Genomic DNA, 24,107 nt, shown 5'->3' with positions numbered 1-24,107 from the left:
TTAAGGGCATGGGGTGGCAAGTTCTAAGCAATGCCCTCTTTTGTTGCAGAGTGTGTTGTTTGACTCCCTTACGAACCTTCACTCCTCGTTTGGCTTTGGTACGCTCTCCACACACGCCACATCTACTGCTGACCCCTTCCGGCCATATGTGTGTCAGACTTGTGGGAAACGCTTCAAGCTCAACCATCACTTGAAACAACACAGCCGAATTCATACCGGGGAGAGACCCTTTGCCTGCAGTCTTTGTGGGAAAACTTTTACCCAGCAGAGCAGCTATCATTACCATATAAAGAAGAAACTGTGTGGCTCTAACTCTCACAAGTCAGACGTTGCCTTACCGGTCATGAATCAGTCGAATGTGACTCATCACGGTGTGATTCCTTCTAATTCCTCCCTTCAAACAGGGATTGATACTGGTATAGGGATGTCCAGTGGATTACAGTCTGACATGGCCAAGCCTAATGTGTCTCTTATGAGTGTGACCGGGCCTTCCATGACCCACACGAGCGCAATTAATTCCAATATGTTTATGTCGAGTGGATTGCAGTCTGACATAATGAAGGTTAATTTATCATTACCAATTGTTAATGAGTCGGGTACAACCCTTGATGCTGCAGTTGATTCAAATGTCATTCCTGGTGGATTACTGTCAGAAGTCCTTCATCCCACTGTCAGTCATTCTTAACCATGAAAGGTAAAGCATCTCATAGTACAGTACTGTACCCAGGGACCAGTTGTTAATGCACTTTACTCATTGCTGATGTAAGACCACACATTTTATTACAAGCACAAAGGTATTTTCTGATAATAAGAAAACTTTAAGTATTGGAAATGGTTTATTATAAAGTGAAGCTGGGCTTTCTTGTCCCCAGGCCTGGGAGGTGAGTGCATCCTCCAGACAGTGTGGTGTCCCCCAGACTGGAGTGGAAGGCATGGTAGCAGGTTGGTTGGGCTCGGGGCTCATCGGGGCACTTCCGTCACAGCGAAACAGGGGTGGGGATGATTCGGCCCTTAAGCAGCACCACTGCCCCTTCTGTACTAAGCAGTTCCGGAGAAAGGATCACCTGACTCAGCACATCCGCATACATACGGGCGAAAAACCGTATGCATGTCCTCGTTGTGGCAGGGGATTTAACCAGAAAAGTCCACTCATGTATCACTTAAGCATCTGTCGATAGATTAATAAATATTTTCAAGAAAGAGCAGCTGGAGATTTTGATTGGATTCCCGAGCAATAATACGAATGATGGCTGGTGATAACTTGCCATGAATTAAAGAAAAGAGATAATAATGTAGACAACATGAGCACTGTATTGTAAACTTTGGAAATGGTATGGTATTGAAGCATGAATTTGGAGGCTTAATCGGGCAGGTCATTATATTGTTACTCCTTTATTTCAGTGGTGGTGCATGTTGAGTCAGTAATGATATTTAGTGTTGCACTTTGTCAATATTAAAACTTTTATTGTTATCAAATGAGGAAATTGTTATTAAAAAAACAACATTTGTATTTTGGTAAATGCCTAATTGTTAAGATAACTCAGACTGCGTGGGTGTGTGACTAGGCTTTGCCGTGTGTTGCAGGGCGGTGGTGGCATGGGTGGAATGGCTGTCAAGCTACCACACCTCTGGCTAGCCGGTGGGTCAGGCATAGGAAGCCGCCCCTCGCCATTGCCACAGCAGCACCAGCATCCACAACATCAACACCAGCAGGGACTGCCCGACCCACGGCCGTATGCTTGCTCCTTCTGCGGTCGTCGTTTCAAGCGCTCTGATCATCGACGGCAACACGAGCGGTTACATACCGGAGAGAAGCCTTATGGGTGCCCTCGATGTGGTGCTAAATTTGCCCAGCAGAGTGGCCTCCATTACCATAAACTTAATGCTTGTCGTGAGGAACAGCGTACATAGTTGTTGACTGTTCCAGCTAATTAGAACTCTCTCCTTATTTATTTTGTCGTAACTGACTTACGAACCAACCCTGTCTTGTTCCCTTCAAAGACGGAGCTTAATAGTTGAACGGCTATTGTCTGTTACGTGCATTCCTAAAACAAGGACTTGAAATTATTTCATATGCTATAATATTATATCCTGAAACTTGAGATTTTGGTCTCAATTACTGTACTGTATTATCAGTTCTGTCAACTGCATCACATCACATGAGTGGTTTATGTGGCTGATACAGGGTATTAAAGCTCTTCTTAGAAAGCTTAAAATATTTTGTGTTGATCTCATATCAAAGAGCAGAGATCCATCAGATCTTGACTAATTATTTTATGTCACCATCACTTTAATTTTGCCATGGTCAGGAGTGTACTGTACTGTACTGTACTGTACTGTACTGTACTGTACTGTACTGTACTGTACTGTACCAGGGAAGGATAGAAATATTTTCTTAGTTACCATGTCATCTAGTGAAGAAAACTTAGTCACAGGAAGAAGAAAAGGAAACTGCTATTTTGGGGCACATTGTCACATTTTAGTTCTAATTGAAAATGCGATAGCTTGTGGAAAGTACTGTACAGTGCCGGTGGTGTGGATTAACTCCAAGGTTAGGTCAGGTGTAGCTAGTGGACGGGTGTGTGTGGTGCAGGATGCAACAGTAACGCCCACCTCTTGTCTGTTGCAGAGTGGCCAGGGGGTCGTGGCGTGTGGGTGGCAGCAGTTGGGTGAGGGCGGGCCATGGGTGGGTGGCCGCCAGGGTTGGGTGGTGCCAGGCAGGCCTACTGGGGCTGGGGAGCGCAGGTTTGTGTGTGATGTGTGTGGGCGCAGCTACAAGCGACGGGACAACCTCAGTCAACATCAGCGCAGCCACACCGGAGAGCGGCCATATGTCTGTCCACGATGTGGCTCGACTTTCTCTCAGCGTTGGGCTCTACACTACCATAGACTAAAGGGTTGTGTTACGGCCCATTAATGCCGCCGTCGTATTCCTGGGCGCTCTCCTGTTGTGCTCGAGCAGTGTTCAGGATTACTCTTGATAGAATTAAACGTGATATTTGGTAATATTAGTATGAATACTACTGTACTGTACACACCTTGTGGCAGGACTGAGAGAAAACTATAAAGTGTTAATTTGAAGATTGTGATGGGCGTTGTGCAAGATGTGTGATACAGTTGTTGGTGCTGACGTGGTGTGTCTGTGTTGCAGGCATGGTGGTGGGCTGCACGGGGGTGTCTTGGGGAGGTGCCTGTGGGCCTGCAGGCCCCCACTTGCCCACATTGTGGCCGTACCTTCACTCGCCATGATTCTCTCAAGCAGCACCTCCGGATACATACAGGGGAGCGACCTTACAAGTGCAGCAATTGTGGTCACACATTCAAACACCGCATGTCTCTCACCCGTCACAAGAGCAAATGTTTCCCAGAAGCCCTGGCTTCACCACACCTTTGGAAACAGATATAAAACAAAACTGAATTTAATTTCAGTTCATTTTACTAAGCTCCCGGTGCTTTTGATGTATACTGTATTTATTTTAATGTTCCTTCTTAATGAACATAGTTGGATGCTGTTTTCTGAACGGTGATCAAATTGGCAAGAAACTATAACGTAAATAATATTTTTGTAGGTGGAAACATTCACTTCCCCCGTTTTACAGAAGGCATTAAATATTTAAGACAAATAATTTTTGTGAGCAGGATTTTCTGCCCATGCTTCCAGTTGCCAAATAAGTTTATTTCTCTTATTGTCTTTTTAACTATACAGTACTGTACAGTATATTATTAATTGGCAAGAAATCATTTGTTAGTTATGTTTCCAGCATCAGAAACATTAATTTAAATGAAGTTTTGTTTTTTAGTTGCCAGTTAAAATTATTTGTTGTTTCAGTTTTATTTTCAGAATCAAAAATTATTAGTTTTGCTATTTTTAATGGATACATTTTATGGCCTTATTGTGGAACTTTAATAAATATAATAACAGTTGTATTGCTTTTAATTAACCCATTTGTCAGGCTCACACTTTATATTATCTTATTTACTTCTTGTTTGTATAGAAAGAATATATTGGAGTTATTTTGTAGTTAAAAGAGTATGACATAGTGTTGGATATTATTGTTAAGGAAAATAAATTAATACAGTATGTGAAGTGTTGGAGCTACAGTACAGTGTTTAGTGTCTGGTCCAGAGATGACGTACAGTACTAGAGGTTGCAGTAGTGTGGAAGCTGGAGACTTTTGACATACTATTTAATGATATATATATGCACTCTTCACAAACATTGGCACTCTAATATAGTTATTATTATATTTAAATAGGTTTTGTGATAAATGTACAGTTTTCCACTAAAGTTGAGAATGATGAAACCATTGCAAGAGGATTTGGGATTAAAGAAGTTGCTCAAGTGGAAGATTTGGTACCATGTAGGAAATGTTTAATATGTAAAGTTACTCATATTGTGCAGTCAACTACTAAAGTCTGTTGGCCTCTCCCTCTGAACCACGATCCCCGAGGTTCAGACTCGTGAATCCGAAGCATTTACGGACATAATAATGTATCGGTCTACTGCTTCGGGTTCACGAGTCTAAATCTCGGGGTTCGTGGTACAGGGGAAGAGGTGAACCGACTTTAGTAGTTGACTGTACATTACATTGACGTTATGAGAATGAATGTGGGAAGTACAGAGAACATTGTAATTTGGTGAATAATATGTGACATCTGTATGGTAAGGTATAGCAAGAGAATATGTCTTTGGGAGTTCAGTTAAGATGATGTGGAAATGGTTCCTGTTGGGGCAGTGGGGTACAGCTCACTGATTCTTACACCTCTGTTACAAGGAAGCAGTGTGGCTGGTACTGCATTATATCACCTTAACCTTTCCCCAGCTGTACAGTTGATAGGTGGGTTGGTATACGAGACACAGAGCACCAACACTCAGGACAGGATGTTAGTGCAGTTCTGTACTCTATCTATAAGAGCAGCGATCAATGTTGTCATGATCCAACCCTCCCTCAACTAGTCAATAATTATGTCCTTAAGGAATATCTCTTGGGAATATAAAGTGAAGGGATTGTGTGGAGCCTTGAGTTCTCCTTATGTCTTGTTGTGTTGTTGAAACTTTCTCATTTAGAAAACTAATTTACAGTACTGTACCGTACAGAATTGGGAGAAGCTTGCTGTGTGCTTTTCCTTATCCCAAGGTGTCAGCACTCTTATAGTGCTTCACTTCACATTGATATTTAAAGACATTTTTATGCTACACCAAAGAATATGAGCAGTGGAGGTCATACAGTTTTCCCATTTGTCTGTCCGTCCATATCAATATTTCCCTTTCAGTAACTTAAGAAAGGTTGGGAAGATTAAAGTGATGGTTGGTGTACTGTGCTGCTTTATATCAGTAGTACTGTATTTAGAAGAGTTAATGAGAATCAATGTTTTCTATCTTTCCCCAGTATTGTACAGTGCCAGAGTTATGGACCGTGTTTGGTAGTTCAGTAGTTGTGGTGGGGACACGTGCAGCTTTCAGTGAATGTCAGATATTTTGATACTGTCTTGTTTAGAAGTGACTAAAATGCTTACAAATTGTGTTGACTATTAAATGATGGAATGAATTTTTGTGAAGCAACTTATAACTTGTTTTACTTGTGGCAGTTTCACTAACTTGTTGGTGTTGAGGTTCAGTTTTATCTGGTAGTATTTAATGTGGAATAATCTTTCAAATTTCAACCAGTCTCAGCGTGGTGATGAATTAATATTTGATGATGGCTTAACATTTCATCTATTATCCATACATGAAAAGAATTAACATGGAGTTGATTTAGCTGCAAAACTTGATTATCTTTAATAAGCTTTGGTACGGTGTATCTGTTGACTGAATTACTGTTCCCACACTCGAGAGGTTGGCTAGTCTCCATTGGCTTAACCCCTTCACTATGGGGACGTCACTCTTTGGGTAATGCCAGATGATTTTATTGAGCAGAGAGGGGAGCCCGTACACAAGTGGTTGAGGATCAGTTTACCCGGTACACCTTGGGTAATTGAACAAGTTAGGTTCATCGGATAACTCAACAAATTAAGGTTCATCAAGAAGGAAGTGGGTCAGTTATTTGTGTTAAGGAAGAATATGTGGTAAGGTAACTGTAATAAACATACTGTATAAGAAAGAGAAATTAACGGGTAGCAACGATGGAATGAAAAAGTTTGGCTGGTGTGTGAGTCTTTGTGTGGCTACTGACAACCTTTACTTTACCACAGAAATATTTCCTTGGCGACTAAAGCATTATGTTACGCTGTATTACTAAATAACTGATGTAAGCTATTTTGTTAATCCATTCACTGCTGTTATGGGAAGCTGGTAGTGGTTCACCCTAAACTGGAAAGACACAGAAGTAAAATTTAGTGATGTTAGAAGATATAAACCAAACTGTCTCCCCAGGTACTGTGAGAGGACCATTGTGTAGCCTCGCTAGTGTGTCCAGTACAGTAATAGTTAAACAGTCTCAGCCATATAAAACAAAGATCTTTACATAATGCAAGTGTAGGAAGCCCAGGTGTCCTTTGACTAACACCAATACTTCATGCATCACAAGCTTTTAGTGAGGACTGAACAATCCCAGTAAATTTGTTATTTTGGTACATAATTTACATTGCAGTAATATTAACAAGATGTTACAGTACTTGACAGACTTATCATAAAAGTTGACAACATCTGTATAATAATAACTGTGGTGTAGGTGAGAGTTGTATAGTACACACACAGTCACAACACACACAGTCACAACACCCACAACACCTCACACAGTCACAACACCTCATGCAGTCACAACACCTCACACAGTCACAACACCCACAACACCTCACACAGTCACAACACCTCACACAGTCACAACACCTTACAGTCACAACACCTTACAGTCACAACACCCACAACACCTCACACAGTCACAACACCTCACACAGTCACAACACCCACAGTCACAACACCCGCAGTCACAACACGTCAGTCACAACACCTCATACAGTCACAATACCTCATACAGTCACAACACCTCATACAGTCACAATACCTCATACAGTCACAACACCTCATACAGTCACAATACCTCATACAGTCACAACACCTCATACACCCACAACACCTCACACAGTCACAACACCTCACAGTCACAACACCCACAGTCACAACACCCACAGTCACAACACCCACAGTCACAACACCCACAGTCACAACACCTCACACACCTCACAGTCACAACACCTCACAGTCTCAACACCCACAGTCTCAACACCCACAGTCTCACACCCACAGTCTCAACACCCACAGTCTCAACACCACAGTCTCAACACCCACAGTCTCAACACCCACAGTCTCAACACCCACAGTCACAACACCTCACAGTCTCAACACCCACAGTCACAACACCCACAGTCACAACACCCACAGTCACAACACCCAGTCTCAACACCCACAGTCACAACACCCACAGTCTCAACACCCACAGTCTCAACACCCACAGTCTCAACACCAGTCTCATGTTTACCTCAGACCTACAACCCTGTGAAGAATTTTGCCATATGGTAATTTAGCCTTTGAGAGAATGCAGTTAAATTTTTTTTTGTCTTATTAAAACAGTTGGATGGTACTGTAGAGAGGCAACGTTTTACTAACTAGCGGGCAGACTGGTGACTAATGAAGAGTGACCTTAACTGACCCCTGACTCCTATGTGACCTAAATGTAAATGGAGTCATGGTTCCTGAAGTAATTTTATTTGAACTAACATTACAAAAGCAAATTGACGGTGAAGGACATTTGAGGGGCGTCAGGTTGAAGTGTCATTTACCATATTAAACTACACGGAAGATTGTGGTCCTATTAAGGGGAATTTAGTTCTTTGGACAATACATTTGTTGTTGGGTGAGTGCAGTAATCTCTTCCCTAGGTGGGGAAGGAAGTAAAGAGTTTTGTAACCTGTGGAAGAATATAAATCTTGCGAGATGTATGTACATTAACAAGCACTCAGAACCAGTGTACAGTACTGCTGTATACCTTAAAGTATATAGTTAGTACCATTGAGGTAATGGATTTAAATGTGAATAAGCTGTGTCAACTAGCTCTTATCTTCTAGTTATAAAGAGTTATGAAAATTTATCAGTTCAGGAAAGGCCCTTGCCCCTATTTATTAGTAGAGTATTGTTTTTGGTTCTCATCACTAATTATATTTTCATTGTTAAGTGGGCAGTTATTTACACCATTAAGCGTCTTTAGCAGTAAGAATTATATTTGTCTATAATTAGTGTTTCTATATGGTGCTTCTTTATGGGTGATGGAAGATGTGATTGAGATAACTAAGAAGGGTTGGCCTGGTGGGGTTGTCGGTGGTGTCTAAGTGGTGGTGTTTGTTGCAGGGGCGGGCAGGGCTGGATGCGGCGCTCATAACCATGGGTGGGAGGTCACATCGCGGCTCGTATGATACCCGGAGGCCGCATCACTGCTCGTTCTGTGGCAAGCGCTTCCTCAACACCAGTCACCTGCGCGATCATCTCCGTCTGCACACTGGGGAGCGCCCCTTCACCTGCTATACCTGTGGTCGTTCATTTGTTCAGCGGCAACATCTGCGGCAACACGAACGTGCTGCAAAGTGTGCTGCGCCCGTGTGCCTCACCTGCAATCAGACCTTCTCTAACAGGGATGCACTCACCCTGCATATGAGGTTTCACCTCCTGCCACCTACCACTACCAACACCTCCACCACCACCACCTCAACAACATTTCCCCATCCACAGTGATACCTGTGTACAGTATAAAAAATTATATAGCTAATGAATGTGGTGGCAGTGTGCTGTGAGTGAAGGAGGTCTGACATATGTTTGTGTATCGTTACAGACGATGCGGTTAATACTTGGGGAGTTGGGTGAGGCGGGTGGCGGGGCGCCGCTCGCCGACGGGAACGCTGCATACTCTCGGAGGGGACCTCCTACATCTACCAGTGGTGTGGGAAATCTGGCTCCGGCAGTGGCTCCCGACCTAGACATCTTGGAGTATTGCCTGAACGATGATGTGGGAGACCAGCTCCCCGGCGAGCCAAGATCGCCTCATCTTAACACTGCCCGTGGTCCCGGCACCAGCACCGGAGGTGACCAGCCCGTGCTCACGGGTTCTCTCCTCTACCAGTGTCGGCCATTTGCATGTAGATTTTGTGCTAAGCGGTTCAAAAGGAAGGACCATCTAGTTGAACACGAACGGACGCACACTGGCGAACGGCCGTACGTTTGCTCTATTTGCGGAAAGAGTTTTGCCAAGAAGACCAACCTGAACACACACACTCGCAGTCATCACCAGCAGCAGCAGCAGCAGTACTGCCACCACCTTCATGCCTCCTAGGCTGCTTTCCAAATGCTTAAACACAATTTTGTGTATTGACATTTTTCAGTTTTAATTTAGGTAATATTTTTCTTTTAATAAGTTTCACTGTCATATTGATGACTGTAAATTCTTGACCTTTATTACATTAAAATTATTCTTGCATATTTTTTTTATTCCAATGGTACATTTGTCGATCAAATTTTTTGTACTTATTTTAATGGACTTAATGCCTAATAAAAGTGTGTAATAAACCGAGTGTATTATTGTATGGAATCTTTGCTAGTTTATCATTAGCAGAAACAGTTACTTTATTTTAACCAGCGATTTTCATTAACCTCAAAACAAGAGAGAACAGGTTTACAAAGTACAGCTTAAACTATTGTTTGGAAACAACATTGTTATTCAGGTGTAAGAAAGTTACAATATACTGTACTGTACCATTAAGATGGTTTATCAAAATAAGATTAAGGGAATGTTCACTGTGAATGGGATGTTATGACTAGTAACAGGTGAGATCTATTTCATCCAGGGTGTGAAGGTCTGTGGCCACAGCAGGCTAACTTAACGAGTAGGAAGACCAGAATGATAAAGCCATGCGAAACATTTGTGGATGACCGCAGGCAGGGGAGTAATGGTCGGGTGTTGGTCTTTGCAGGGGTTGTTGGAGCCTCAACACGTGAACGTGGGGGTTGCGGGCCTGGCAGAGCAGGAGATGGTGAGCGTAGCAGTAGGGGAGGGCGCCCTAGCCGCCAGGCGTTATGCTTGCAGGGCCTGTGGCCGTTCCTTCAAGAAGAAGGATCACGTCAAAGAGCACTTCCGTATGCACACTGGGGAGAAACCCTTCATGTGCCCCCTCTGTCTCAAGCGTTTCACTCGAGGACGCACTCTAAAGACTCACGTGGCCATCGCCCATCCCCAGGCTCACATTTAGAAGCTCACGATATTGGCATACATGACCAACGGAGATATGGTGTTGTGAGGAACGTCTAGTCTTGTGAACCTCCAACCCCAAGCTTTAGTCTACCTGAAGATCTTTCTTTAAAATATTGCCATTTATTTCTGACTAAAAACTGAAGCATTTAAGATTTGTGTCATTATGAAGGAAACCAAATATTTTTATTTTATTTTGCTTATAATTTTGTTTTAAATGCTGATTAAAGTGGCTGGTAGTTTTGGAGTCATCTGATATGCTTAATTTCTAACATGAAAGAGTTTTAAGTGGCTGTGATATTTTTGGACAAGTGCCAAGTCCAGTTCCTAAGTTATACTAGTCATATATTATGATTTATCTCTGTGCAGTACTGTCCACTGTTGAATATTTCGTACAGAACCACAACTTCCTCTACAGAATTTATTTCATTGAGGTACAGTACAATAGTTGATCAGGTTCATGGGAGAGAAGAATCTTTGTGTTTTCAGATGTAAAGTACAGTACAGTACTGTACTGTACTGTACGTATATTAACATTTTAAAGGAATGATGGTGAAGGAGTCATTAATATTTGTTAGAAATAATTATTAGGTAAAGGATTTTGTCATAAACCCAAAACTAATCATTATTATTATTTTTTCATCCATAATAGCCAACAGTTTATGATGCACCATACCTTACCATACAGTATTTAAGAGAAACAGGGCTTTTGTCACCCACAAAAACTTGATGACTGAAAAGTGTTTTTGCTTGAAAAGTATAAGAATTTGTACAATTCAGTTGCTAACAATGACGATATTACAAATGTAGATAGTTTTATGTGATCATTATATAAAAGTATTGTATGCATAGTTCCTAATATTGTCAAAACATTAATATATATATATATATATATATATATATATATATATATATATATATATATATATATATATATATATATATATATATATATATATATATATATATATATATATATATATATATATATATATATATATATATATATATATATATATATATATATATATATATATATATATATATATATATATATATATTACATACAGTATATGTATATATATCAACGACCTCACCAGCAAGGAATCGAACCCTCGACCTACTGGGTGTGACTAGGGAACGCTTACCGGCTAGGCCACAAGGACACTAAAAGCAGTTCTAGACTCTGTTATATTTCACACAAAGCCTGTTCATCGAGCTGATGGCGCCGTGAACCTCATTGGGAAACTGCCCGTGCCTCTTATGTGGTGTCAGTAGCATTTTACCGAATCCAGCTGGTATGAAACGCGAGGTACATATATATACTTCATTTTTAGTCCATATAACACGCGGACTTTGAACATAATCAACGACCTCACCAGCAAGGAATCGAACATAGTTTGTTATACTGTAACTGTTGTGTAAATATTCAAATTATGACAAATATGGCTCACAGACGGGTGGCGGATATATGGAGGACCTCGGGGGTGGAGGATGAACGTCTCGATGCCTCATCTCAAACTCCTCAAAGGAAAATGATCAAAATCGTGTGCGTCGATACGGTTATCCCGGGCTGCCAAACGTACTTGTCATTCACATTCAAGACTCCTGCCATTGACTGTGATTATAACACAGGCAGACTTCATGGAGCATTTTAGGAATGTTGGCATAAAATAGTGTCGTGGTTTTTTGGTCTGCTATCAACTATCGCTCAAAGATATCAAAATGTTCCCCCGAGTTAGGTTAGGATAGGCTAGGATGGGTTAGAAGCTAGGGTAGGTTAGGTTAGAAGAGGCTAGGATGGATTAGGAGAAGCTAGGGTAGGTTAGGTGAGGCTAGGGTGGGTTAGGTGAGGCTAAGTTAGGTTAGGAGAGGCTAAAGTATGTTAGGTTAGGCTACAGTAAGTTAGATTACCTGGCCATATTAGCTCTCATGACACATTACATTGTATAATGTCTGCCATTCCACAATAACTTTTTAGCTAAATCATAATTTTGTTGATGCCAAAGGTTGTAGTTTATTGATTCAGTACTACAGTATGTTATAATAACTACTGCTGGGTGTGTAAGTACTGTACTGTACTTGATAAAGGATTAAACACTGTTCCTGGTGTTGTAAAGCTCCAGTGCTGCCCATAAATTGTCAGCAGATTCTGTGTTTTATTTGTTATGTCCCCACGGCTGTGCACTTGTGTGTCCGTCACCCGTCCCACCAAACGTTGCTACGAGGATTATCTAAAATATATCCGGTGTTAAACATTGAAATTTTCCAATTGTCTTTATGCACAACTATAAGCTGCCTGATGAGATTCTCAATATGTTGGATGTTTTTTGTATTTTTATTTTATTTTGGTTTTATTTTTTCATTTTGGGACAAATTAAATTTTAGGGAGGACATAAATGTTTTACAAACACTGCTCTTGTTGTAGATGATACACAGTTGTCATTATATTTGTGTTTACCTGGTGATGACCACTGAGGTATCACAGCACAGCAAGAAAATGTCCAACAACATTTCTGTTGCAAAATATTTCCAGAAATCAAGTTTATTTGGATGTCTAAAAGTGGTTTGAAAATTGGAAACAAAAAGAAGTAAAACAGAAATTCTATTAAGAGCTTTATGCTTGAGTTACTCTGCTGTTTGTGGTGACTGACATGGTAAGCTTTTGAACACTGTACAGTACTGTATTAATGTGTTGCATAACAAACACTAGAAATAGAATGGTCATGAATTATAAACAAGTTAGTCATAATAATGTCTATTTATATACTGTACTGTATTGGAAAACTTATGAACATTAAGAGAATCATTATCTTTGAGAATACTGTACTAGAGAACATTAATTAACTGTCATTATTTTGCCATTGGTGAATAATGCGGTGTGTTGGAGGAGCAACGACCAGACACCGCTAACGGTGGCTGTGTGTGTTTCAGGTGAGCGGCGCGAGTCCTGGTGGCCGGGGCTTGGTGTCCGTGGCGATGCCGCTGCCTGTGTCATATTGGCAACCAACTCCTGCAACAACAGAAGTGGGCATGTGGGGAAGACGCAGTGGGGTACGGGGTGCGGGCGAGCGCCGCCACTCGTGTTCAGTATGCGGAAAGGCATTCAAGTTGAAGCACCACCTGGTGGAGCACGACGTCGTTCACCGTTCCGAGAAACCATTTAGTTGTCCGCTGTGCCCAGCAGCCTTCAAACGTGCCAAGCAAGTCAAGTACCATATGCGCCTCCATCACCAGACTCACGCCACTGTCTCGCCCTCACTTGTTCCTGGTACCTCTGACCCTGCCCATACAAGTCAGTAGAAGCTTTTGTTGGACGGGTCCGTCATTACTGTAGTGACCTGTCAGTGGTTCCAGGAATAATTCAGCTAACATTCACACATTTTTACTATGCTGTATTGAATGACCTTAAAGAAAAGGTTCTTCACAACTTGGCATTATAAGATTCATCTCATTTAGTTTATGATAACTTATAGTTAAATTGCTCACACACATATCTTTTAATGTTAACAGTCTGTTTAAGTTACCTACATTATTCATGTATATTGCTAGATGTGTCTTATTTCTTCAAGTATACAATAAAATGTATAATGACATAGTGTTTTGTGCTCCCTCATGAAGAGATCCTCTTTACATTACTTTCTACCTTGTGAGGAATATTACCACATAAGCTTCTTTTACTGCACCATAATATCTTTAATTTAGAGTGTGATTAGAACCAGTTACGTATGGTGGATAATGGACAGACAAGGTTAATGGTACTTGATGTGTCACTGCTCAGCCCAGCATGTGGAGCACAGTACAGTACCAATTGTCTTTGTTCAGCAAGTATTAATGAAGGTTGCTGGTCAGGATGTCACAGTGTGCTCTCTTCCTTGTGGCATCTAACTTACTGATGTAAATAGTGAAAATAAATATGAAGAATCACATATTGTATTTAAAAGCTGTTCTCTCTACAGTAGAGTACAGTACAGTGTATGACTAAACCTACAAACTCAAGTCATTGTAGCCAGTTGGGAATTATTATTTTTTATTTATGTTTTTTAAGAACGCGACTAACGTCTCGAAATGAACAGAGACAGGAATAATATTGTTTAATGATTTCTTAGAATGAAATTTAAAGCTCTGCAGAACCTTTCAGCAGCACATGTGTTTGATAGAGAGAGAGAGAGAGAGAGGAACCTTTACTGCCTGTCTATGGGAAGTCCAGGCCAAGGATATACAGTATTTTCACTAAAGTAGAAAGCCCGATGTTTTATCTCATCAGAAGAATATAGACAAATAAAAGAAGTCATGAATGAAATATAAATAAGGGTTATAAGTTGGTTATTACTGTGGTGAAGTACCACCAGGTACAGTGAGTAATGAAGTGATATGTACTGTACTGTACATGATACAGAGTACACTGCTTAATGCACCTGCTCTATATTACTGTACATTGTGTTACGTATACTATTAATATGATATATTTTTAAAGGGGGGGGGAGGGGTATGGTACAAAAGACAATGTCTACCCAGAGCTCAAGGAAAATAATCTAAATTTTCTGTGCATTACCCTTACTCTCTTCTCTGAGGTGAAGGCTCTCACTGTCACCAACACAACACACACACACATACTCTCTCTCTCTCTCTCAAGTGTACAGTGCTGTTGTTTATTTGATATTACAAGACTATAGAATATAGTACTTTACACACCTTAATTTTATTTTAGTGGAAGTGAATACAGTACTGTTGCATCCCACCATTCTCTGTCCACTAACTCTCTGAGTGTAGTGGCATCTTGTTGTGTTATCCATTTATTTTACTTTACCTTGTTAAGATTCGTACCTGTACATTATTGTCATTAACTTTCATATTATAGTACAGTAATAATCATTGTACTGTGTTTTAATTTTCCCTTTAAAAGTATTGTACTACACAGCTGCCACAGTTACACAGATAAACACCAAATGTACTAAATGGTAACAGTACAGTACCGTACAAGCTGCTGCTGCTTGTATTAGTAGTGATAGAGTCAGCAGTTTACTTAAAAAAGTCAACTCTTTGTCGATCAAGGTAATTGATAAGAAAAAAATGAGCTTCAGTCTGTGACTGTGTTAGGAACGCACAAGATGTGGACAGTGTGTGAGGAACTGGCAGTGAGGCGTCCAGAAGGAGGAGACGTGGATTGTCCCAGGGAGGGTGAGGGTGGTGGGGCTGCTACTGTGTGTCCTGGACTACCGGTAGTCATATATTCTACCTGGTCTTGGATTGATCCCATTGTATTTGTAATTGAATATTTATCTGACCATTTAGTGTCTGAGTGTTTCAGACATTGAGGTACGTATGTGAGGTTTTACTCAATATATTTAATTACTGATACAAAATTGGTCTCCAAGCCACGAAATATTGACTATCGTTTATGCTTTTAACGTTTACGCCAAGAACTTTATTTACTGTATGTAATTTCAGTGACCATAAGTGTGTGTACAGTATACGTACGGAGCCATTACGTCATTCAACATATTCCCTGCTCCGCATTATACATCTACTCTACTGTAATGTATATATATTTAGCTATCTGTATATTGTAGACAGCTGCTGTTGTTGTTGTGGATGAGTTATCACATATCTGTGTACACAGTTCTGGGGTCAACTTTAGTACAGTACTGTATTATTAGTGTACTGTATTGTATTCTTTATAATAATCTAATTTACAAAATTATCTAATAAATAATTCAGGGATTATATGTGTTACTTATAAGATAATTAGTAATTTTAATATATTATAGCATATTTTACAAGTTTATACAGTATAGTACACAGTAGTTGATGTAATGTTCCTACACAAAAAAATAAACACTGAAGTACAATGGAAACAAATATAGGAATAATAGAGTGGAATTAAGAGTTGTGTGAGGCAGAGTTGACCACTGCTGAGGGGTGACACCTGCCACTAATACCTTGTGTAGTTATTTGGACACACACACACACACACACACACACACACACACACACACATTCATATATGTTAATTCAGATGCTTGTATACATGAATTGATTCACACATGATTGTAGCCAAAATAATTTATGCAGATATGCAGTACTTATTTCTTAACCTATATTCAGTATATATATATATATATATATATAATTATACATAACTACAGTACATTCATACATGCATACATAAAAACAGACATACTGTACAGTACACAGTAATGATGTACACACAATAGCTCACATAACACATCATGCAGGTACAGTACAGTACAGTACTGTGGTATACAAACATCTCCCTCTGCCAGAAGTTGCATGGTCATACTGTACAGTACATGTGGTAATCTGTCAACACTGGCACATTAAAGTGTGAGCATAAGGAATAATGAGGGACCCTGCCCAGCGGCCACTGACACCTGGTGTTGTCGTTGCAGGTGTCGCCGCTGGAGCAGTTTCTCAGGGATTCGTCGTGTTCCCCACCACATATCAAGGCGGAGCCAACAGACAAGGGCGATGCCAGCGAGGGAGAGCCGTCGCGACAGAGCAGGGGCCCGTCTCTTGAACCCACCCATCAGTATCTTGGTGTACAGCGGTACCCCAGTCTGACAGCATTATCAGGAAACATTGGTGTTGTGGGACTCACAAATCCTGCAAACTTGGCATCAATAGGTTCAAGTAGCCCTGGGGGATTAGTGGGCGTTCTCATGGCAGCAACGGCCCCTCGACCACAGCGGCGGGCAAACAACCCGCTTAATTGCCCAGTTTGTGGACGTGTTGTTCTTTTCCGTTCTGAGTTTGAGAAACACATGCGCACCCACACTGGCGAAAAGCCTTTCGTGTGTCATCTTTGCTCGTATCGGTCGGCCCAACGCTCCAACCTTAACGTCCACTTGAAATCTGTTCATAAGTTGTATCTTCCATCGAACACTTCATCAAGTCAGCCTCCACCATGGAATGGTAACCCAGACGGTGGTTTTATTGGATGAAGGCTCTTACTGCCCAGGGTGTTACCACACTGCTGCACTACATTGGCTACAGTCATTTTGGATAACTGTATTCTTATTAAATTTTTAAATCTTTATAATATAATATTTGACTAGAAATTTCTATAATCTTTTTTAATTGATTTAAAACTGCAGAAAATTTGCAAATTGCTAATGGTAAGATAATTAACTGCATATATCAAAATGTTTAAAGTGTCATCACTCTTTTACAAAGCTTTAAACTGGAAGCTGTCCAAGCTTCTACATAGTCCCTTCCCCCAAGTTTGTATTTATGATTTTTTTTGTGGACAAAGTGGCTCATGTGTTCCGCCAAGTTTACAGAATTAAGATCTCGGAAGAGTTTTGGGCTGCGGCAGCTACAATTAATCCATTGGTTAGTTAGGCCTTCCTGCTGCAACCATTGTCTTGGAAGCAACAGTTACCACTCAGGGCCGCTGGTCAGTGAATTATGACGTCACATCAGCTGTGTGTACCTCCCCTGTCCAGTTACCGTAGTTATTTTCCTAGCTCTTTGGTCTCTGGGAACTTGGTCCAATTTCATTACTTATGAAGGGTTACTGGGTTCAGGTCTTTGTAAGGCAGGTTCCCATCATGAGTAGAGAGACCAAGCTCACCAGTAGAGAGGTTAAGGTTGATATCACATTGAGAGTTTCAGTGATTAGGGTTCAACTGGAACACTCACTGACTTTGTACTACTGTATTCAGACATACTCTATACGTATTGTACAGTTACTCGTCATGCTTTAGAATCTCCCTTTTTTGTGGAGAGAAATACTGTATCTCACTGGACAGATGGTGTGACAAATTATAGAAAAATTAGTTATGCAGCAGCAACAGTAATGGAGTTTAATAGTTTTCTTAAAATTGAAATTTATATTGATATTGAAACAGTTTATTTAGCCAGAAGAACACAGATACTGTACAGAGTCGATTAAAAATCATAATACAGTATTAACATGGCTGAGCCAGTTGAGAGCCTGGGCTCTCTTGTTGGCACCTGATATACTGTATACTGTACATTTATCTCAAGGAAGTATTATGTAACAATTAGTATCATCTGGACTAGTACACATAACATGATGGTAATAAGAACATATCAGAATGTTCCCACGGTTATCATTTCGATATTTATTTATTGGTGTTTGTGTTGGCCTCCATCTTGGACCATTCCACGACCTCGAGGGAGTTCTTTGTTCATAAACACGCTACTGTACAGTACTTCCTTAGAGTTGGTTATCAAAAGGTGTCTACTTATCTCAAGAGGCATTAGACTTTGACATTGGTTAGCCAATACTGTACTGTACCTAGAATAATGGTGCACTGTAGGTCTCTGGGGTCCTGAGGTGAGTACAGTAGTATACCTTACTGTACTGTAGCTGTATACAGTATTTCCCTAAGTGTGTCTCACTAGTACCATTGGGAGCTATTATGGCTGCCTCCTCACTATATCTGACTGTCTTCTTACACACAAGTTTCTGAAGACAGACAGAAGGTCATAACTGGTGGGGTGATCCTTGAAGGACCTACCAATTTATTACCGAGTCTACACTACAGTACTCGCCCTCGACCCTTCTGGTGGATAGTGTCGTGAAGTCGGCTGGAACTAAATTGTTTGATCCGGGTCGTCACACTACTGTATGGCCAACAACATTGGACAGCTGATGTGATTTCTTGTTTCATTAACCATAATTCTCGAGTGGCAACTTTTAGGGACGCTGGTTGTAACGAGAAGGTATAATTGTAAACTAGATTAATTATAGCCGCTGTTGTCTCCGAGTGTTGTGGCGTTTTACAGCGTAGACAAGAAGGGATGACACACATGTCACATGGTTCAGACTCAGTCATAACATGGAGGTGTCAAGGATCAATCCAACATTATTTTGTTTTGGTCATTTAAGATCATCATGTTTACTGTACCATATTGGCTGCTTATGTTTACAAGCCTGACCTTTCTTTCTGTTACAGGGTACAGTATTACATAAGGCTGTAGTTTGTGTATATTTTTGGTGTATCTTATCATAAAATTTGCCTTGCTTTTTATATAAACAAAAGAAAAAGTACAGTAATATTATTTTAGCAAATATTTAAATCAATTTATTAATTAAGCTATGGAATACAGGATAAGTCATGGTGTTGTAGGAGTAAAATGATGTGAGTTTTTGTGTATGAGTGAGGACAGTTGGGAGGGTGTGGTAGGTGGTAGGTTAAGAGGCAAGGATGTAGAGCACACACTGGAGGAACACCTGGGGAAGATTGTAGTGGAAGTCTCTTTAAAAAATCAAAGTTAATTTGATGATGAATTGATATGCTGTAATGTAAAAGACCTGATTCACCTAATGAATTTCTATAATTTATTTAATTCTTGACTGGTATACAGTACTGTATTGTAGTACGTATTGTCTTTTAGTGAAGTTTGGTGCAGCTGAGCCGCTCCTTCTAATAGGGACAATAAAAGGAAAAAAAAATAGAATCAAATTTGTACAATTGCACCTCAGTTTCTGAAAGTTTAAATATTAAAAGTGGCATTTAAATGGGCAGGTTGTAGTGATTACATGGGGATGATTTTGTTAATGTGGGGCTTGAAGTGTTGTGGGTATTAGCTCACTCCTGACCTGACCTCATTCAGGGACACAAGCTTAAAACTGTTCACAGACAAAAATTATATTTTCTAGACAAAAACTGCTAAAATGTTGAATTATTTATCGTAAATGTGATTAGTTTATTAATATATGTTACATAAAGTTTAGTGCCTATACTGTACTGTACTCTACTGTATTGTACTGTACTGTGTGCTCAACTGTTTCATGGAAGTGAGTCTGTAAAAGTGTATTGTGCGTTTTTTCCCAGCTGAGAAGAGATGCACCGACCCCTCCTCAAGAGTTACAGCTGATTGGCTGTTGCAAATCTGTCCGATTTCATCCTGAAGTAATGATGTATTTCTAATTGAGTTTATTCTTAATCGTTGGGATGACCGTTTTTTTTTTTTTATGAGAAGGTATTTAGCTTTTGGAGGATGCATTTAATATACTGTACATTTATTTTTACCCACAATAAGGCATACTAAGACAAATTGCGTATCAGTAATACTAGCGTGAATTTGCTACCAGAGTTTAACAGTTAATTCATGTACCGTATAATACTTCTGATAAACTTTCTATGTGCTCATGTTTGAAATAATGAATGTATGTATCTATATAATTTAGCTAAATATCTTTCTCGTAAGAAACTGTCATCCCAACGATTATGAATAAAATCATTTAGAAATACATCATTACTTCAGGATGAAATCGGACAGATTTACAACAGCCATTCAGCTGTAACTCTTGAGGAGGGGGCGGGGCATCTCTTCTCAGCTGGGAAAAATGCACTACAGTAAAGATGGCTGTCTTCTCTGGCACATTAAGATTTAATATTTGGTAACAGACTTGATGGCAGTTTTTACCTCACAATTTGGTCATTTGAACCCTTGTGTGTTCAGCTTAATGCCATTGGTGAATGTGGTGAGAGTGAGTTACCCGGTAATGTTGTATGGCTGGAGAAGCAGTGCTGTATATGGGAGTAAAGAGTATTACAGAAGTAGTGGGAAGTGAATTATGTTAATCTTCTGTAAATATTATACTGTAACTATTTACCAGATAGGATTAATTTGTAATTTTCTGACGTAAGCTATTTAGCTTGGTAGCTCTTGTGATACTAACAGGGTTGCTGGAGGTCTTCACCACCCATTGTTATATCATCCAGGGCTGATCTCTTTGCTCACACTCACATCCATGACCCAGGAAGGAGATGGTGTACAATAGTGGGCCTGTGGAGGTGGGTCCTTCACCTCGCCCACCTAACACCAAAGCTTTGATCTGTGCTGTAGTCCTTGGCTTCTTGTCAGTCAGCCATTTTGAAATTTAGTTCATAGCTGACTGCTGCACCATCTAGAACAAATGTTTCACATCAGTTCTCAGGCTTGTTTGTTTTACTTCAAAATGTTAAGTGTTCAACCCCTGTCTGAAACATGAGAACTACAATACTGCTGTTCTTGGAGTTATCATTCAAGTAAGAATGATTTGTGTTATGTGTATACAGTACTGTAGTTTCATAACGTTTGTTGACATTTTTGCCAACCTTCCTGAGTGCGATACAGTATACTGTACGTACTCCTATGTGCTCGGGTGGTTATCAGTGTTGTTCTGACCCAGAGGTACAGTATAGTTCAGTACTGTGATAACCTTAGTGTGAGGGAGAATCCCTAGTACAGTACCTCTCAACCTTCACAGATGACAAATAATGAGAGATATCTGGCCAGAGGGCTTATGATACAAGTGGAACATTGGTCTAGCCAGGCAGCACACACACACACCCTCCTGCATCACTTAGACAGCTGACACTGAACTCCAAAATGGCAGTTTAACCTGGAAATCAAACTTGGTTGACTGTAGTTTTGGCATGAAGTGTGTTGATTAGACAGACACTGCTTAAATATACTTCCTGTCTCCCTGAAACAACTATTATTTCTGATCTCATTTTGGGTGGTGGGTGTAATGGGAGAGTGATGAGTGTGACATCAGCAGATCAACAAAGGCTGATACCTTGTGAGGTGCTCTTGTCCCCCAACACCTGTACAGTAATAAGCAGCTTGTGTCGAGAGCCGCCTCACTATCAATCCCCTGATTATTAAACATGTACGTATATAGTTGTGTGTGTGTGTGTGTGTACAGTATTTGTGGTACAGTAATGTCCCTCAGTTATATATGTATGTGAATGGCTTTATAGGTTTGTAGAGAATGTTGAAGTTATCATTATAGACAAATTATGACGTAGATCTTTTTAGTAGCTGTTCGTTAAGAAGGCGCTCAGCAGGAACAGTCCGGCACCTGATGGGGTGGTTTTACATTTATAACTGCAATAAAAATATTTTATTTAAATTAAATTTTAATTTTTAAACTTATTTAACCTTTATTGTATTTTTGTCGTAGGTTTTAACTTATGAGTTTCATTAAATGTGTCAAATAGCCACAGGCTATTTTACCCAATCAATCTGTTTAAGTGTTTCACAAGTTCCCAAATTCATTTATAGACTGTCATCTTATGTACAGTAGTGTAGTGTACACAGTATGCCAGATTATCTCTAATTATTTGACCAAACTTAAACCATTCAATTAAGATATCTGTTGAAATTATTTAATCAACTGAAAATTTGCTCGTGCTTTGATATGGTGTCTGGTAGTTTCCTCACACGCACACACACACACACACACACACACACACACACACACACACACACACACACACACACACACACACACACACACACACACACACACACACACACACACACACACACACACACACACACACACACACACACACACACACACACACACACACACACACACACACACACACACACACACACACACACACACACACACACACACACACCGGTACTGCTTTAGTATTTTGTTCAGCTTAGTGTTAAAATATTTCCTGAGGAATTAAACACTTTTAAGATTTTTCTTGTTGCCTCTGTCATCTTCTTTACCTCATATCCATCATATTTTCTTATTGCTTTATCTTCTAACACTTATTATGAATCATGTTTCACGCTTCTCAAACTAAGGAAACATTTGATAATTTTATTAGAAATTAGACCAAAGGCATCCCTTATCTTCTGTATCTTACACTTAAGGGAGAATGTGACAGTGGGTCCCAAAAGCCTGTTAACCCATAAGGAGCAGTGCAGATGCAGTATACAATATATACTGACCAAACCACAGCACACAAGGAGGCGATGTTATCATCACTTCTCTTGACTGTCTAAGATGTGTGTGTGTGTGTGTGTGTGTGGGTGGGTGGGTGTGGGTGTGGGTGGGTGGATCATGTGGTGTGACTTCTTATTTTGGATGATTTGCTTTTTCCCTTAAAGAGAGTCATCATGTGTGTACAGTATAGACACTTGACCAGTCCTAAGTACCTCTTTCCTGGCCATATTCTCTTATTTATACTTGGGTTAATGTTTACCCTAGCGGCATTTATTATAATTTTTTTTTCTTGATTAGTCAGTTTGTTTTAGGATTATGTTACGATTCCTAATTTTTTTTTTTTTTTACTTTAAGAGGCCGGGTATTATGGCACCAGACAGTACAGTGAAACCTCCATATAACCTGTTAGAGGGGAGGTTTCACATCTAAAAGACCCTCGATATGATGGACTTTCCACTCTGTATACAGTCCGTTATGTAGAGGTTTCACTGTATTGTGGCATTTTCCAAGGGTTATTTCCCCAACTGTGCCTCAGTCAATTGGTCTTTCAATTTGAATCCTTTGCCATAATTTATTACAATGTACCGCCCCAAGGAAGGATATTTGTGTTCGGATAATGTCTTGATAACGCTTGATCTTCCCTATCCGTGGTGTTTTAGGCAGCTTAGATTGACTATTGGTAACTTAGATTACCTGCCAGGAGGCTCACTGTTGTGTGTAGTACCTCTTCTAGTCCAGAACGGTTTTAGTTTTATTGTAAACCAGAACACAACTTCTCTTGTCATCCTGTGGTAGCCAGCATTGTTCTTAGTGAAGTGTCTCCAAGTGGTGGTGTTCCATTTGTTGATTTCTATTTCCTTTTATTCAGTAACAGTTTTGTGACTTTAAGTAGAACATTTACACTACTGTACTGTATATACTTACCATAACTAATACCTGTGCCATCCTTCTTTACCAGAATACAGGTAAACTTGAAGTGTACAGTAATCTACCTGTAAATTCTCCTGTACTGTACTGTAGTTCAAAGGTGACATGTACTGGGAGTCAGGCCTTCTCTGCAGTCTTCATTGCCTCTTTACTATTATATTTTGCCACATGAAATTAAATGCAGTAAACTTAATTCTGCAGGTTTAATGTAC

The 24,107-nt window shown here is 40.1% G+C and overlaps 1 protein-coding gene across 21 annotated transcripts in view; it reads left to right on the top strand.

The window, feature by feature from the left end:
* The window catches only part of LOC121870664 (zinc finger and BTB domain-containing protein 7B-like), an 85,570-nt gene that overhangs the window by 38,386 nt on the left and 23,077 nt on the right, over positions 1-24,107 (top strand). Inside the window, exons 5-6 of one of the 21 annotated variants that reach the window (XM_042372554.1) lie at positions 50-694; positions 873-1,009. The exons of 10 other annotated variants lie outside the window; for them this stretch is intronic. In XM_042372554.1, the coding sequence (XP_042228488.1) occupies positions 50-685 (636 nt within the window). In that variant the 3' untranslated portion in view covers positions 686-694; positions 873-1,009. 10 more of the 21 variants (XM_042372555.1, XM_042372565.1, XM_042372579.1 and 7 more) reach the window with 10 other exon arrangements.

The sequence above is a fragment of the Homarus americanus genome, unplaced genomic scaffold (genome assembly GCF_018991925.1).
Source record: "Homarus americanus isolate GMGI-L3 unplaced genomic scaffold, GMGI_Hamer_2.0 scaffold56333, whole genome shotgun sequence".
Lineage (NCBI taxonomy): Eukaryota > Metazoa > Arthropoda > Malacostraca > Decapoda > Nephropidae > Homarus > Homarus americanus.
The sequence above is the reverse complement of the archived record's forward strand: the minus strand, read 5'-3'. Positions and strand labels throughout refer to the sequence as shown.